Consider the following 12,294-nt stretch of genomic DNA (forward strand, 5'->3'; position numbering starts at 1 on the left):
ATTTCTATTCAATTAAATAGTAGATAATTTTATCAGCCTGGACAACATGGAGAAATTCCATCTCTACAAAAAATACAAAAATCAGCGAGGCATAGTGGCGCATGCCCATGGTCCCAGCTACTTCGAAGGCTGAGAATCACCTGAGCCCAGGAGGTTGAGGCTGCAGTGAGCTGCGATCATACCACTACACTCTATCCTGGATGACAGAGGGAGACCTGTCTCAAAAAAATAAAAAATAATATCATTTTAATTCTGTGGGAAACTTTTAAAAGCTAGACAACTATTTCCTGACATGAAACTAAGACAGTGGAGGAACTTATATTTCATTTATGTCGTCCATTCCATAATAATTAGGTGGGATGCAAAATAGGGTAGTATTAGAAAGACAGCAGCCTCTGGTGTCAAAACGTCCTGGTTTAAAACCTAAATCCATCACTCATTATTTCTGTGAGCTTGAGCAAATTTCTTAAAGTCATTATCTGTGCCAAATATGCTTAATTCTGGCTCTGTAACTTTGGGCAAGTTGTCTAATTTCCCTAATCCTTAGGTTCCTCATCTATAAAATGGCGATGACAGAATTTACCTGATATGCTTGTTGTGAGGATTAAATGACACAGTCCCCATGTCTACACAAGAAAGCCCAGTGTCTGGCACATAAGTGTTCAAAAGGCACTTAAAGACTAGACAAATACACACCTGGATAATCTTACTTAAATCTTCTCAGCAACCTTATGAAATATGATTATGAGTAAATAAAGGGGGTTCCTACTTCACCTATCAAGACAAAAGTAGCATCTATGCTCAATCATGACAGCTGTAGTTTATTGTGCTATTAACAGAGGATATTTTCATCTTAAAAGAGGCATCTCTTCTCTAGCCAAGATTATGTGTTCATCAAAATTACCTATGATATTAGTAAAATCTACAGGAGACTGAAACTCAAAGTACATTAAACTTAAAATGAGATTAAATGGAGAGATGTGAAAGTAGCTTACTAATCAAAGAAAGATTAAAGGAGCCGTAGTCTCCCATCATCCCAGGCAAACCACCCATAGAAAGTTAAACTCTGACCCCACAAAGAAAATCCCAGAAACAAAATCAGAATGGCTGAGCTTGAGGCACCTGTCCATGTCCTGAGATCATGGAGGTCAGATACAATGACTGTCAGCCCCTTCAGAACCACATTGGGTAAGACAAGGGCAGTAAGCATGGAAAGAATATGTTCTACAAAGAAAAGAAGAAACCTAGAGATGCCCAGATTAACCAGTGAGTGAAAGCTATGCACTACAACCATAAGCAAAAGTGTTACATTTACCTCTGTAAGTGAATCACTCTTAAACAGGATTTAGTAATATAAATGATATGGATACAGATTAAAATTATACACTGTAGGTAAATTCTTTTTAAAGTTGACAAATTAACTTTTTAGATGCCGACCCTTAGCTTCCTAAGAAACCCTTTACCTAGTATCTTTTACCTACTTTATTTTAGGGATTATATATGGACTACAACTCCAGACGAGAAAATAACATCTCTACCTTGATAGTACTGTGGAAGGGAAAAGCAAGCAATAGTTGATGCTTCTCTGAAATATTTCCTGTACTGGTTTAGTTCTGTACTGGTTTAGTTCTGACGAGGCAAAGTGGCAAAAATATGCCAGGGAATCACCTTTTTGTCCCCAAAATTTTGCTGATGAATATTATTAGGAAATAGTCTCATGTTGGTTTCCTTGGATGTATTTACACCTTCTCAGTCTCCCTCTAGATTCAACCTCTCTTTCCTTTCTCTTTTTCTTTCTAGGTTATATTCTGGTTATCTCTTTGGTTTTATCTTCCAGTTTATCAATTCTGCCTTCATCTCTTTATAAATTTCTGGCTTAAACCATCAGAGATTTTTATTATATTTTTCTTTTTTCTTCAACTTTGCTTGTTGCCTTCTTGTATTCTCAAGTGTCTTCTTTTTTTATATGAAACCCACATTTTGCTTTCTTTTGACGTTTTTTTTGAGACAAGGTCTCACTCTGTCACCCAGGCTGGAGCAGTGGTGCCATCATGGCTCACTGCAGCCTTAGCCTCCCCAGGCGCAGGTGATCCTCCCACCTCAGCCTCCCAAGTAGCTGAGACCACAGACACATGCCATCACACCTGGCCACTTTTTGCATTTTTTTGTATAGAGACAGGGTTTTGCCATATTGCCCAGGTTGGTCTCAAACTCCTGGGCTCAAGTGATCCTCACAACTCAGCCTCCCAAAGTGCTAAGATCACAAGCACGAGCTACCATGCCCAGCCTACATTTTGAATTTTTTATATAATAGTTTTACTATCTAAAGTCTGCATGGAGTTATAGTTGCCTTTTCTTGTTTCTGCTCAAAGAGACTCTATCTTTCACTTGGAACTTTATCTATGGGAGTATTTGGGTTGTTGCTAACCTAAGCTGAAGTGACTCCAGAGAGGATTTCGTTTTCCTCTGACAGTTTAAATGGGCACCATCCACACAGAATCACTTTAATTATGTGCTTAAGTGCTTTCTGACCGCACTACTAGCACAATTCAAATTATAATCCTGTAAAAGACCCATCCTGCGATAAAAACTCTCAGAAAAGATTTTTTTTCCTTTTCCACCAGGATAGAGCAAGACAAAGACAGGTAAGTTTCCATCCTGCCACCTTTGCACCTCACACTGCGGATGTGAGGCTTTAATCAAGGGCTCCTAGCAAAGTCTCTACCTAAAGTGAGCCCTGTATTTCATCTCCCATCCTCAGGGCCCCATGGAATCATCAAAGCAGAAGCTCAATGTGTCTAGGACCTGAAAGATAACTTCAGGGGAAAAGCCCAGCTTTGGCATTCACTCACCTCTTTTTGTATCCTTACTTATACTTGACTACATTCCATTTGGTTAAGATTACAGTTGACCTTTGAACAACACAGTTTGAATAGGAGGGTTCCACTTATATACAAATTTTTTTCAATTAAATGTGGATGGAAAATATATTATTCATGGCCTATGAAACACACATATATGGAGCACCAACTTTTTGTACATGAACGTTCTACAGGGCAGCCGTGGGACCTGTATGCTCTGGATTTTGGTACTGGGGTAAAGGGGCTGGAACAAATCCCCTGAGTATACTGAGGGATGATTATACTGCATAATTAACCTAATGGACCATTATGTAATAAACATAACTCCCAATTAGCTCCCAATTATTTTTATATAAATGTCAGCCAGTATTTATAATTCTACATCCATGTTTATTACTCCATCCATAAACCATTATGAGTCCTGATATGAACTCTTTTAAAAAACTTTAAATGTAAAATTTTGTGCTTTCATCCACTCACTTTTAACTATTCCCAAATGTATGTAAGAAATTTAAAAAGCGACGTGAGGGAAAAATCAATCCATTAAATTTTTATTTATGGATACTACAAGTATACCAACACGCAGAAATTATCAGGCTGCTCTGGTCTTTGAAATGAATGTAAAGCACCTTCTTTTAACTGTCTCTTTTATTCTTTCAGTACAATACAAAATGTCTTCCAGAGGCCTCCTCAATCAAAGCTGAATCACAATGCACGATTCCTTTTATATCATTCCAAACAACTGTAAGTTTGGAGTTTACACCACCAGTGTAAAGTACATTTGAGATACAGGGCTAGAAAGGGTGGGCTAAATGCAGAGAGCAATTACAGAATCAGGCTCAGAAAATCCAAAAGAAAAAAAAAAAAGTAAATGGAGAAACCAAAATATGGTCAGCTGCAAGATACGGGTATTGAACCAGAGGTCAAATCTAAGAAAACCATAGGTCAAAAGCATCCTGTCCATATAAGAACCAATAGTAAAATAAGATAAATGAACATAGGCAACATCAGTTATTGTTTCAGAACTGACCTCAGGCGGTGTTTCTGAAACTTGAGCATGGGCCAGAATCACCTATAGGCCACTAAGACAAACAGACCTGGGGTCTGATCCCAGAGGTTCTAATCCTGCAAGTCTTGGATAAAAACTGACAATTTGTATTTCTAATAAGCTAGCAGGTGATGCTTATTCTGCTGGCCCAGAAAGGAGAAGACTAGTATGAAGACTTTGCTGGTTACCCCTATTTTCTATCCAACTTCTTCTGCAGAGAAGCTTTCTAGCTTTGAAAGAGGTAATATCATTGTGACCTCTAATGAGCCACTGGGAGTCAAGAAGGGATTAAGAGTTAGAATCCTTGAAATGCTACCGGATCGATCATGGGGAAACTTCTGGAAACCTTTTGAATGGTGAACCTCATCAGGGTCTTTCATAATCTCTCCCAAGTCCAAGCCTAGAACAAATTTTTCAAGTGCATTCTCTTGGCAGGGATCCTCTAACATTAACTATTTGCCTAACCAATTCTGGTTTCAAAATTTTCAGCAAAGTAAGTATTACTTTTTCAACTGTTTCTTACTCAGTCTCATTTAGTAAATACTGAAAAATTTCTGCACTGATTGGCTATAACAACTGGCTGGCATTACAAATATAATAGCCACAGGATATCCAAAGTATTAGAAATCATTTTCATCAAATAGCTATTCTCAATGTATCTTTGACGTTTTCTTATTCACTTCAAAATTTTAAATTCTTACATTCATTAATTTTTATTACATAATGGGATACAGATCATAATAGAGTCCATAAAATCTAGAGTCAATTTTAAATCTGTTTTTAAACTTAATAGCAACAGGAACTCTGAAAAATCTCCAATGAAAGTGTAAAATGACACATCTACTTTGAAAAGCTCATCACAGGGGAATGGATACACTGAAACAGAAGCCCAGTTGCATGAGCCATGAATAAATTGTGATCTATTAATACAACAAAATCCTACTTATTGAACAATACTGTGCATGCCTCAGATTTGTGGGAGTTCTTTTCCCCACAGCCAAGAGGCATTTCCGGGTCAATTCATTGGCAGGTTGGCTCCAGAAACACAGTTGTAATATACTAATGCTATTCACAAAATATTAGCTTGATGAAGAGGAGGCAAGCTACTTTCCTTAGTAACTAGGTTAGAAAAATAAGAATAACAAGAAAAATTAGTAGTAGTAGTAATAATACTACAATGAACAATGAACATTCATATGATGTAACAATGTTCATTACTTAGTAACGTTCTAATATTGTGCATAGTTGTAAGATGCTATTGTAATAGAAATGAACAATAAATATGCATCCAATGTTCCTTACTTAGTAGTAACATTCTAATATTGTACAAAATTATAATATTATTGTAATAGAAAGGAACAATAGATATTCATACAATGGACTACTACTCAGCAAAGAAAAGTGAATCAACTACTGATGGTTTATTCAACATATTGAATTCATTCAACAACATGAATAAATCTCAAAAACATTAGGTCGAGTAAAAGCAAACACAAAAGAATATATGCAGTGTGACTACATTTATATAAAGCCTAAAAACATGTACACATAATCTGATGGCAATCAGAAAGTGGCTGATTTTGGCATAGGGAGAATGGATCCACAGTGAAGGGTCAGGAAGAAGCTTCTAGGAATGATTAAAAATGTTCTATACCTTCTTTTGCACACTGCTTACATGGATATATAGGTCTGTCAAAAACTCTTATTGAAGCTTAAATCTATGCATTTTACTATATGTCAATTACATCATAATTAAAACGTGTTTTTAAACTTAACTGTAAGGAAAAGAGTGATTTGCCAAGATAATGTTTCTTGAATTCAATATAAAACATAATTTAGATAGAACAAATCATTTGCTATTTAAAATTTCTATTACAGTGAAGAAATTAGCAGTCACAGATGTATGTTTATTAAATCAGGATTTTGAGCTAAAAAGAGGATGACCAAACCTCTCAGTCTGCTTTACACACAGGCATCCCAGTATAGACCTGATAGCACAGCATAATTGTTAACAGCACCTCCTTCACAATCAAAGGTATCCGATTCAAATGAAGAAAGACCTTTATGGTCACTTCAGCTAAAAGGAATCTTAGATATTATTTAGTAAAATTAGCTCATTTACTTTTCCTTTTCTGTTTAATCCATATTTACTCAGCACCTACCATGTAGTTAAACATAGTCCCTTTGTTGTTGCCACCACTTCACAATGCCTCTTTGTTTCCATGATCAAAATTTTTCCCAAATGTAAAATTTACACCTGAGGACAAACTAAATACCAAAAAAAAATTCAGGATTTTTTTACAAGGAAAATATAAATCAAGCATATGGGAAAAAAAAGATATAACTTTTTGAGCTATAAAAAAACAAAGTATATAAAGATATTTACAAATATAAAATAAAGAAAACCTTTACCTGCTGCCCTGTAAAGTATTTTAGGTTCAAAAAATATACAAGGATTTTTATCCTCTATGCATGACAAAAGAAGTCCTTTGGCCTGGAAAGGGCTTCTGGGTATAACCACCTGCAAAAACAGATTTTTTTAAGACAATTTTAGTAAAATATATCCCAGTAAAGTCACTTTTAAAAAGGAGTGATACTTGAACAACCAATTGTCACTAACTTAAAATAAATAATGGGCATTTATTTTAGTCTCATTATTACTTACTAAGTTTATTATATAAAAATAAAAATGTCTTTTATTCAACAGATATTTATCAGATGCCTACCATGTTCTATTAACTAAGATACTACTCTTCTCTTAAGAAGCTAAACTTGCCTATATAAAAAGTAAAAGGACCATGCAAAGATCATTCATCGAAGCAAAAAATGTAGTATTGTTAATATCTACCTGTGTTTATCTATAAAGAAATCTCTTCTACTAATAATCTCCTGCTACTTTCAAAGTACATGCAACTCTCTTCTCCAGTTTTAACATGTTAAAATCTCCTTCTTTCCCATGAAAAAAATATGGTCTTCATTTCATAAGTGAAAAATTAATCCACTGAGTTTTATGATCCAGGCACCATAGTGTCTAGTTATGGCAAAGCAAAAAGAAAAGTGTGGATAGTTCACATTTCCACTTCACAGGAAAGGGCCCCAGGAACTTCTTGAGAATGAAGGTGATGATGAGGAAAATGATAATGACAGTAGGAAGTACATGTGTAAACTTGGCCAAGTACTCTGTGAATTAATTCATCTACTATTCATAGCAACCCCACTAGGTAGCTATTATAATTTTCCTCACTTTAGAAATAGACACTGAGGTTTAGAGAGAACAAGTAGCTTGTCTAAGTTCAGACTGCTTGCTTGACCAGAGATTCTCACCCAATTCCCACTGATAACAAAGCTCAAGCTCTTAACTTCTATATCATGTTGCCTCAAATCATAAATTTTGTCTAATTTTAAATGATTATAAAATAATTGTATAAAGACAAATCTTACAAGGAAGAGTTGTGAAAATAAACCTGAATTTATCACAAAGACTCAAGATTTCCTGAGGCAAGCTATATTTGGCTTTCAAAGCCATTTTTATTGAAGGGTTTTATTTTAAAAATAAAAGAGGAAAAAAAATAAAAATAAAAGAGCATCAAAAATGTCACTATTTTATTTTCTGTCAGTGGATCTCTGAACACATTAATAACCACATCACACAATGTCTTTATCTTATATTCCTACTTTTTAGTTTCCCTTTATCTGCTTTCTTCATATTAGCCTTCTGTACTTTATGTATATGTTCATTTTAGCTGGAAGAAAAAAAGAAAAAGAGGAAGAAAGAAAACGAAGGAAGAAAAAAGAAGGTAGGGATAGTCAGAAAGGACTGTTCCTAAAAACAATATAATATTATAAATATTAAATGTGAATTAATGTTGCACTCAAGCACAAAAATAACTTGCTTCGAACATGACTTCTTTCCCACTCTACAACTTCTAGCTCACATTCAAAAATCAGGCAACCTCTGCTCAACTAAGATAAGCTTATAACTTTGATCTGGTAGAAAAAAACAAAAAGGAAATCAAGAATAAAATATAGACAAATGTTCACAACCAATTCATGTGGACAAAAAACAAATATACATCTCTGGATTCACACATCTGTAGGTTTCTATAATGATACCCTGAAAAGCTTATTCAGTAAACAAAAATAGAAAAGATGATAATACAAAAAATTAGGACATAAAATAATCAAAATATTTTTACCTAAGCTTTTGTGAAAGACAGGCTATTAAAAGGAGATGCTTCAAAATTAATTGGTTGAGAAAGTATTACCTTATTTTAAACAGAAAAAAAAAAAATCTAGGTGACACTTTTCTCTCAGTCTTTTTAACAAGTAAAAATAGATGAAGAGCAGAAGTCTTATCCCTCTGACTTTGAGGTAAACATAGACTAGAAGATTAAAATCACCCCATCATCAGTTAAGTGAGAAAGACTTAAGTTAGAAAGAAACATAAAGCTTTGAAAGAGAGGGGAGGTAAACCAACTATGTTCTTGGTCTTATTCTTTGAAGTCTATGAAGTTAATTAATGCCAGAGTATAAAACCAGTGCTGCTTCAAAAGATAAAACTGGGCACTGGATAGCATACTTGAAAGAACTGCTAACCTCCCTTTCTTAAATACAGTTAAGTTCACATAAATTCCAAGAATCCTGTTTTGTTTTCTTTCCTCTAGATAAGCATAGATATTAATAGAATGAACCAAAATGGAAACGTCAATTAGAAAACAAATAAAGTACATAAATGAGGATACCTTGATTCCTGGACAATGGGCAAAAAATGCTTCAGGACTTTGAGAATGGTACAGAGCCCCATGGCCAACACAGCCCCAAGGGGACCGGATAGTGAGGCTTCCGCAGTTAAAAAGATCCCCAGAGCGATAGCGATACTTGGCAGCTTCATTAACAATCTGAGGGGCAGAAAGAAAGGGCATGGCATAATGAATCCTTCCCTTCCAATCTGTCCTCTTTCTTTCTTTTTTTTTTTTTTTTTTTTTTTTAGAGAGACAGGGTCTTGTTCTATCACCCAGGGAGTGCAGTGGTGTGATCAAAGCTCAGTCTAGCCTTGGACTCCTGGGCTCAAGTTATCCTCCTGCCTCAGCCTCCAGAATAAATAGGGTGACAGGTATATGCCACCATACCCAGCTAATTTTTGTAGTTTTTATAGATATCAGTTCTCATTATCATTATGTTGCCCAGGCTGGTCTTGAACTCCTGGCCTCAAGTGATCCTCCCACTCTGGCCTCCCAAAGTGCTGGGATTGCAAGTGTGAGCCACTTTTCCCAGCCCCAATCCATTAGCTTAAACTATTCTATAAGATCTTTAAATATATGCTCATAACAAAATGATAATTTTAATACATTAGTAAAAGGGTAATAAAATGTTCCTTGAATGTGGGTGGTGGTGGGTGGAAGGGTAGAGATAATACTTCAATACTTCGTGGACTGAACAACCTTAGAAATAGTCATTCACTTACCTGATCAAATGCAGGGAAAATATAATCTGCAAACTGAATTTCTGCAATGGCAGTAGCTCCAGTGACTGCAATTCCAATTCCAAATCCAACGATTCCTTGTTCACACAATGGAGTATTAAAAACTCTATCTTTTCCTTAAAATAGAAAAAAAGAAAAAAGGTTATGTGGCAAATGAGAGTAACCTTGTACATAATACATTTAAAAATTCAGTAAATTAATAATGGGATGGAGAAGTATAGAATAGGTAGAGGAAACAGAAAATAAATAGTATGGCTGGCCACGGTGACTCACCTCTGTACTCCTAGCACTTTGGGAGGCCAAGACAAAGAGGATTACTTGAGATGAGGAGTTCAAGACCAACCTGGTCAACACAGTGAAACCCTGTCCCTATTTTAAAAAATAGTATGGTGAATTATTTAAATCAAAGTAATAATTATACTAATTGTAAGTAATCTAATGTTTCAATGAAAATAAAAACTGTCTTGCTAGTATAAAAGACAGAAAAACCCAATTAATTATTTGAAAGGAAGCACAAACTATAAACACAAAGAAAGGTTGTTTAAAAAAAAAAAAAGAAGGAAAAATATAAAATAAAAAACCTAACCAAAAGAAAGTTGATGTCACTATATTAATAGCAGGCAAAGCAGACCTTCAGAAAAAAAGCATACCGGAGATGAAGAAGGAAAATGCATACTATTAAGGATTCAATTCACAAGAAATAAACAATTCTAAATCTACACTTATCTAACAACAGAATGTTATCTAACCGTGGAATGTCTAACAAATAAATGGAAAAAGTTAACACAACTAAAAGGAGAAATGGACAAATTCACCACATAGTGGGAGATGATGCTTTTTATGTACTAATCTTAGTAACTGACAAAAAAGGCATACCAAAAAAACTAAGGGAGTGTAAAAAAATAGAGATGATTTAAACATGATCAGCAAACATGGCCTCACTGACATAAAAGGACACTGCACCCAAAAGCAAAGAACACAAATCCTTTTCAAGTAAACAGAAAACACTGACATTAATTGACCGTATTCTGTCCTACAAATCCAATGTCAACAAATTTTAAAGGATTAAAATTACATATATTCTCTGACCACAGTATAATTAAATTAGGAATCAATAATAAAAAGATAATTAGAAAAATTATTATGCTAGAAATGTTTTTAAATATATGGCTAAATAACCCACAGCTCAAAGAAGAAACTATGATGGAAATTAGAAAGTCGTATTTCAAATTCAATAATAATGAAAAAACTATACATAACAGCTTATCGAGGTTCTGAAGGCAATATCAGAGATGCCTTTTTCGGACTATCCTTCCCACACTTAATGATTATAAATGCTGGGCAAAATAAAACAAACAGCTATTTAAAGGCATTGAAGGACCAAAAGTAGGCATAAACTGGAGTCTTGACTCTTGAAAGAAATTAAGCCCAGTAGATGACCAAGACGTTCATAAGGCTTGTCCTGTGAAAGGACTCCCCAGTCTATGAGTTGGACAGCTAGAATTCAAACAGACTCAGTCTGGTTGATCTGAGGTGTCAGAAAATAATCTGGGGCTACCAGCAGTTGAAAATGGAGACTAAATCCCTAAAAGAAGAGCACACACAGCATGGGGGAGCCCCAAAATCTGTGCATAAACTGATCAAATCCTTGCCAACATTTGTGCCTGCAGGGGACTCCAAAAGCCCAGCAGCAAATAATCTCTGCCAATTGAAAGAGCTGTGCCCACCAACAAGGAGGTAAATTTTGGAGTTTGAGACTCTTCAAATTAGAGAAACCCTTTAGATGATCCATTCAAACCACTAGGTACAATTATATTAGCGTATAATTCAATTCTCACTTGACATTTCACCACCTCTCAGCTAATGCAAGCATTTCATTAGAAATTCTAACTTCAGGGTTCTGGATGGACAAAGACAATAGCCACAGTCTGGCCACATAACCAAATGTTTTGGGAGAAACATGGTATTCATATTTCATTTCCATAATCCAAGGATACCAGTTCTTTTTCATATGCAGAATTCACTTTTAGCTTAATCATTCCCTTTGAATATGAACGAAACATGGGGCAGGTGCTGGGAAATGCCAACCAGACACATCCTGTAGTTTGCCACCCTATAAGCAGCTGCAAAAACTGAAAGCGTGATTCATACTCATCATGATCTGCGACTATCTTCTGAAATTGTGACCTCTATTCCTCATCAATTCCCTATTTGACTGTGAGCAGCTTGATAATTTTTGAAAATCTATGATTCCATTGAACCAACAACAACTCGGTGGTATAAAATGAACGTAAATTCCAGCTGTCTCCCATGGAATTCACAGCCCTGGAATAAATACCTGAACCACCTTAACCAAACTAGCAGCATTCTTATTGATTCCTTGCTACTTCAAGTTCATGGGATTCAGATATTTTTCATCTTGGTAAGAAATTATAGCCTTGTTGCCAATAGAAAGCAGAAAAAAAATGAGCTTCTCAGAACTTTCTTACTCCAAAACATGTTTGATTTGAGGAAATAGTTTAACAACTCTCTCTGACAAGTTTCCATGGTGTAGCAACTTGAACATAAACTGTTAAAAATCTGTTTCTATTTTCTCCCAGATACTGATTGAGAGTAAGAACACAAATAAGATGCACGTATTGATGACTTCCTCTATCTTATGATACAATTAATCCAATGTAAAGTTCTTGTAGTACCCTCTAAGTATTCTGATAGATGAATGAATGCACACAGTGACTGTGCTATGAGCCAAGAGAGACCTAGGTTTAAGTGTTATATCCACGAATTACTAAACACTCTAAGGCTCCATTTCTTACGTGCAACAGAAAAATTATAATACTGAAAAGACTAAAATAATTCATACATTTATTCAACAAATGTTTTTGAAGTACTTAATATTATAC

At 35.1% G+C, this 12,294-nt stretch overlaps 1 protein-coding gene across 3 annotated transcripts in view; it reads right to left on the bottom strand.

The window, feature by feature from the left end:
• BCKDHB (branched chain keto acid dehydrogenase E1 subunit beta) overlaps positions 1-12,294 on the bottom strand; it is a 230,650-nt gene that overhangs the window by 163,073 nt on the left and 55,283 nt on the right. For 2 of the 3 annotated variants that reach the window (XM_012471787.3, XM_064360897.1), the window contains exons 4-6: positions 9,374-9,507; positions 8,652-8,807; positions 6,322-6,430 (exon numbers count right to left, since the gene is read on the bottom strand). In XM_012471787.3, coding sequence (XP_012327210.1) covers positions 6,322-6,430; positions 8,652-8,807; positions 9,374-9,507 — 399 coding nt within the window. The remainder of the gene's footprint in view (positions 1-6,321; positions 6,431-8,651; positions 8,808-9,373; positions 9,508-12,294) is intronic. The other variant, XR_010336695.1, reaches the window with a different exon arrangement.

This window comes from Aotus nancymaae, unplaced genomic scaffold (genome assembly GCF_030222135.1).
Source record: "Aotus nancymaae isolate 86718 unplaced genomic scaffold, 86718_ANA_hifiasm-v0.15.2.pri h1tg000040l, whole genome shotgun sequence".
NCBI lineage: Eukaryota > Metazoa > Chordata > Mammalia > Primates > Aotidae > Aotus > Aotus nancymaae.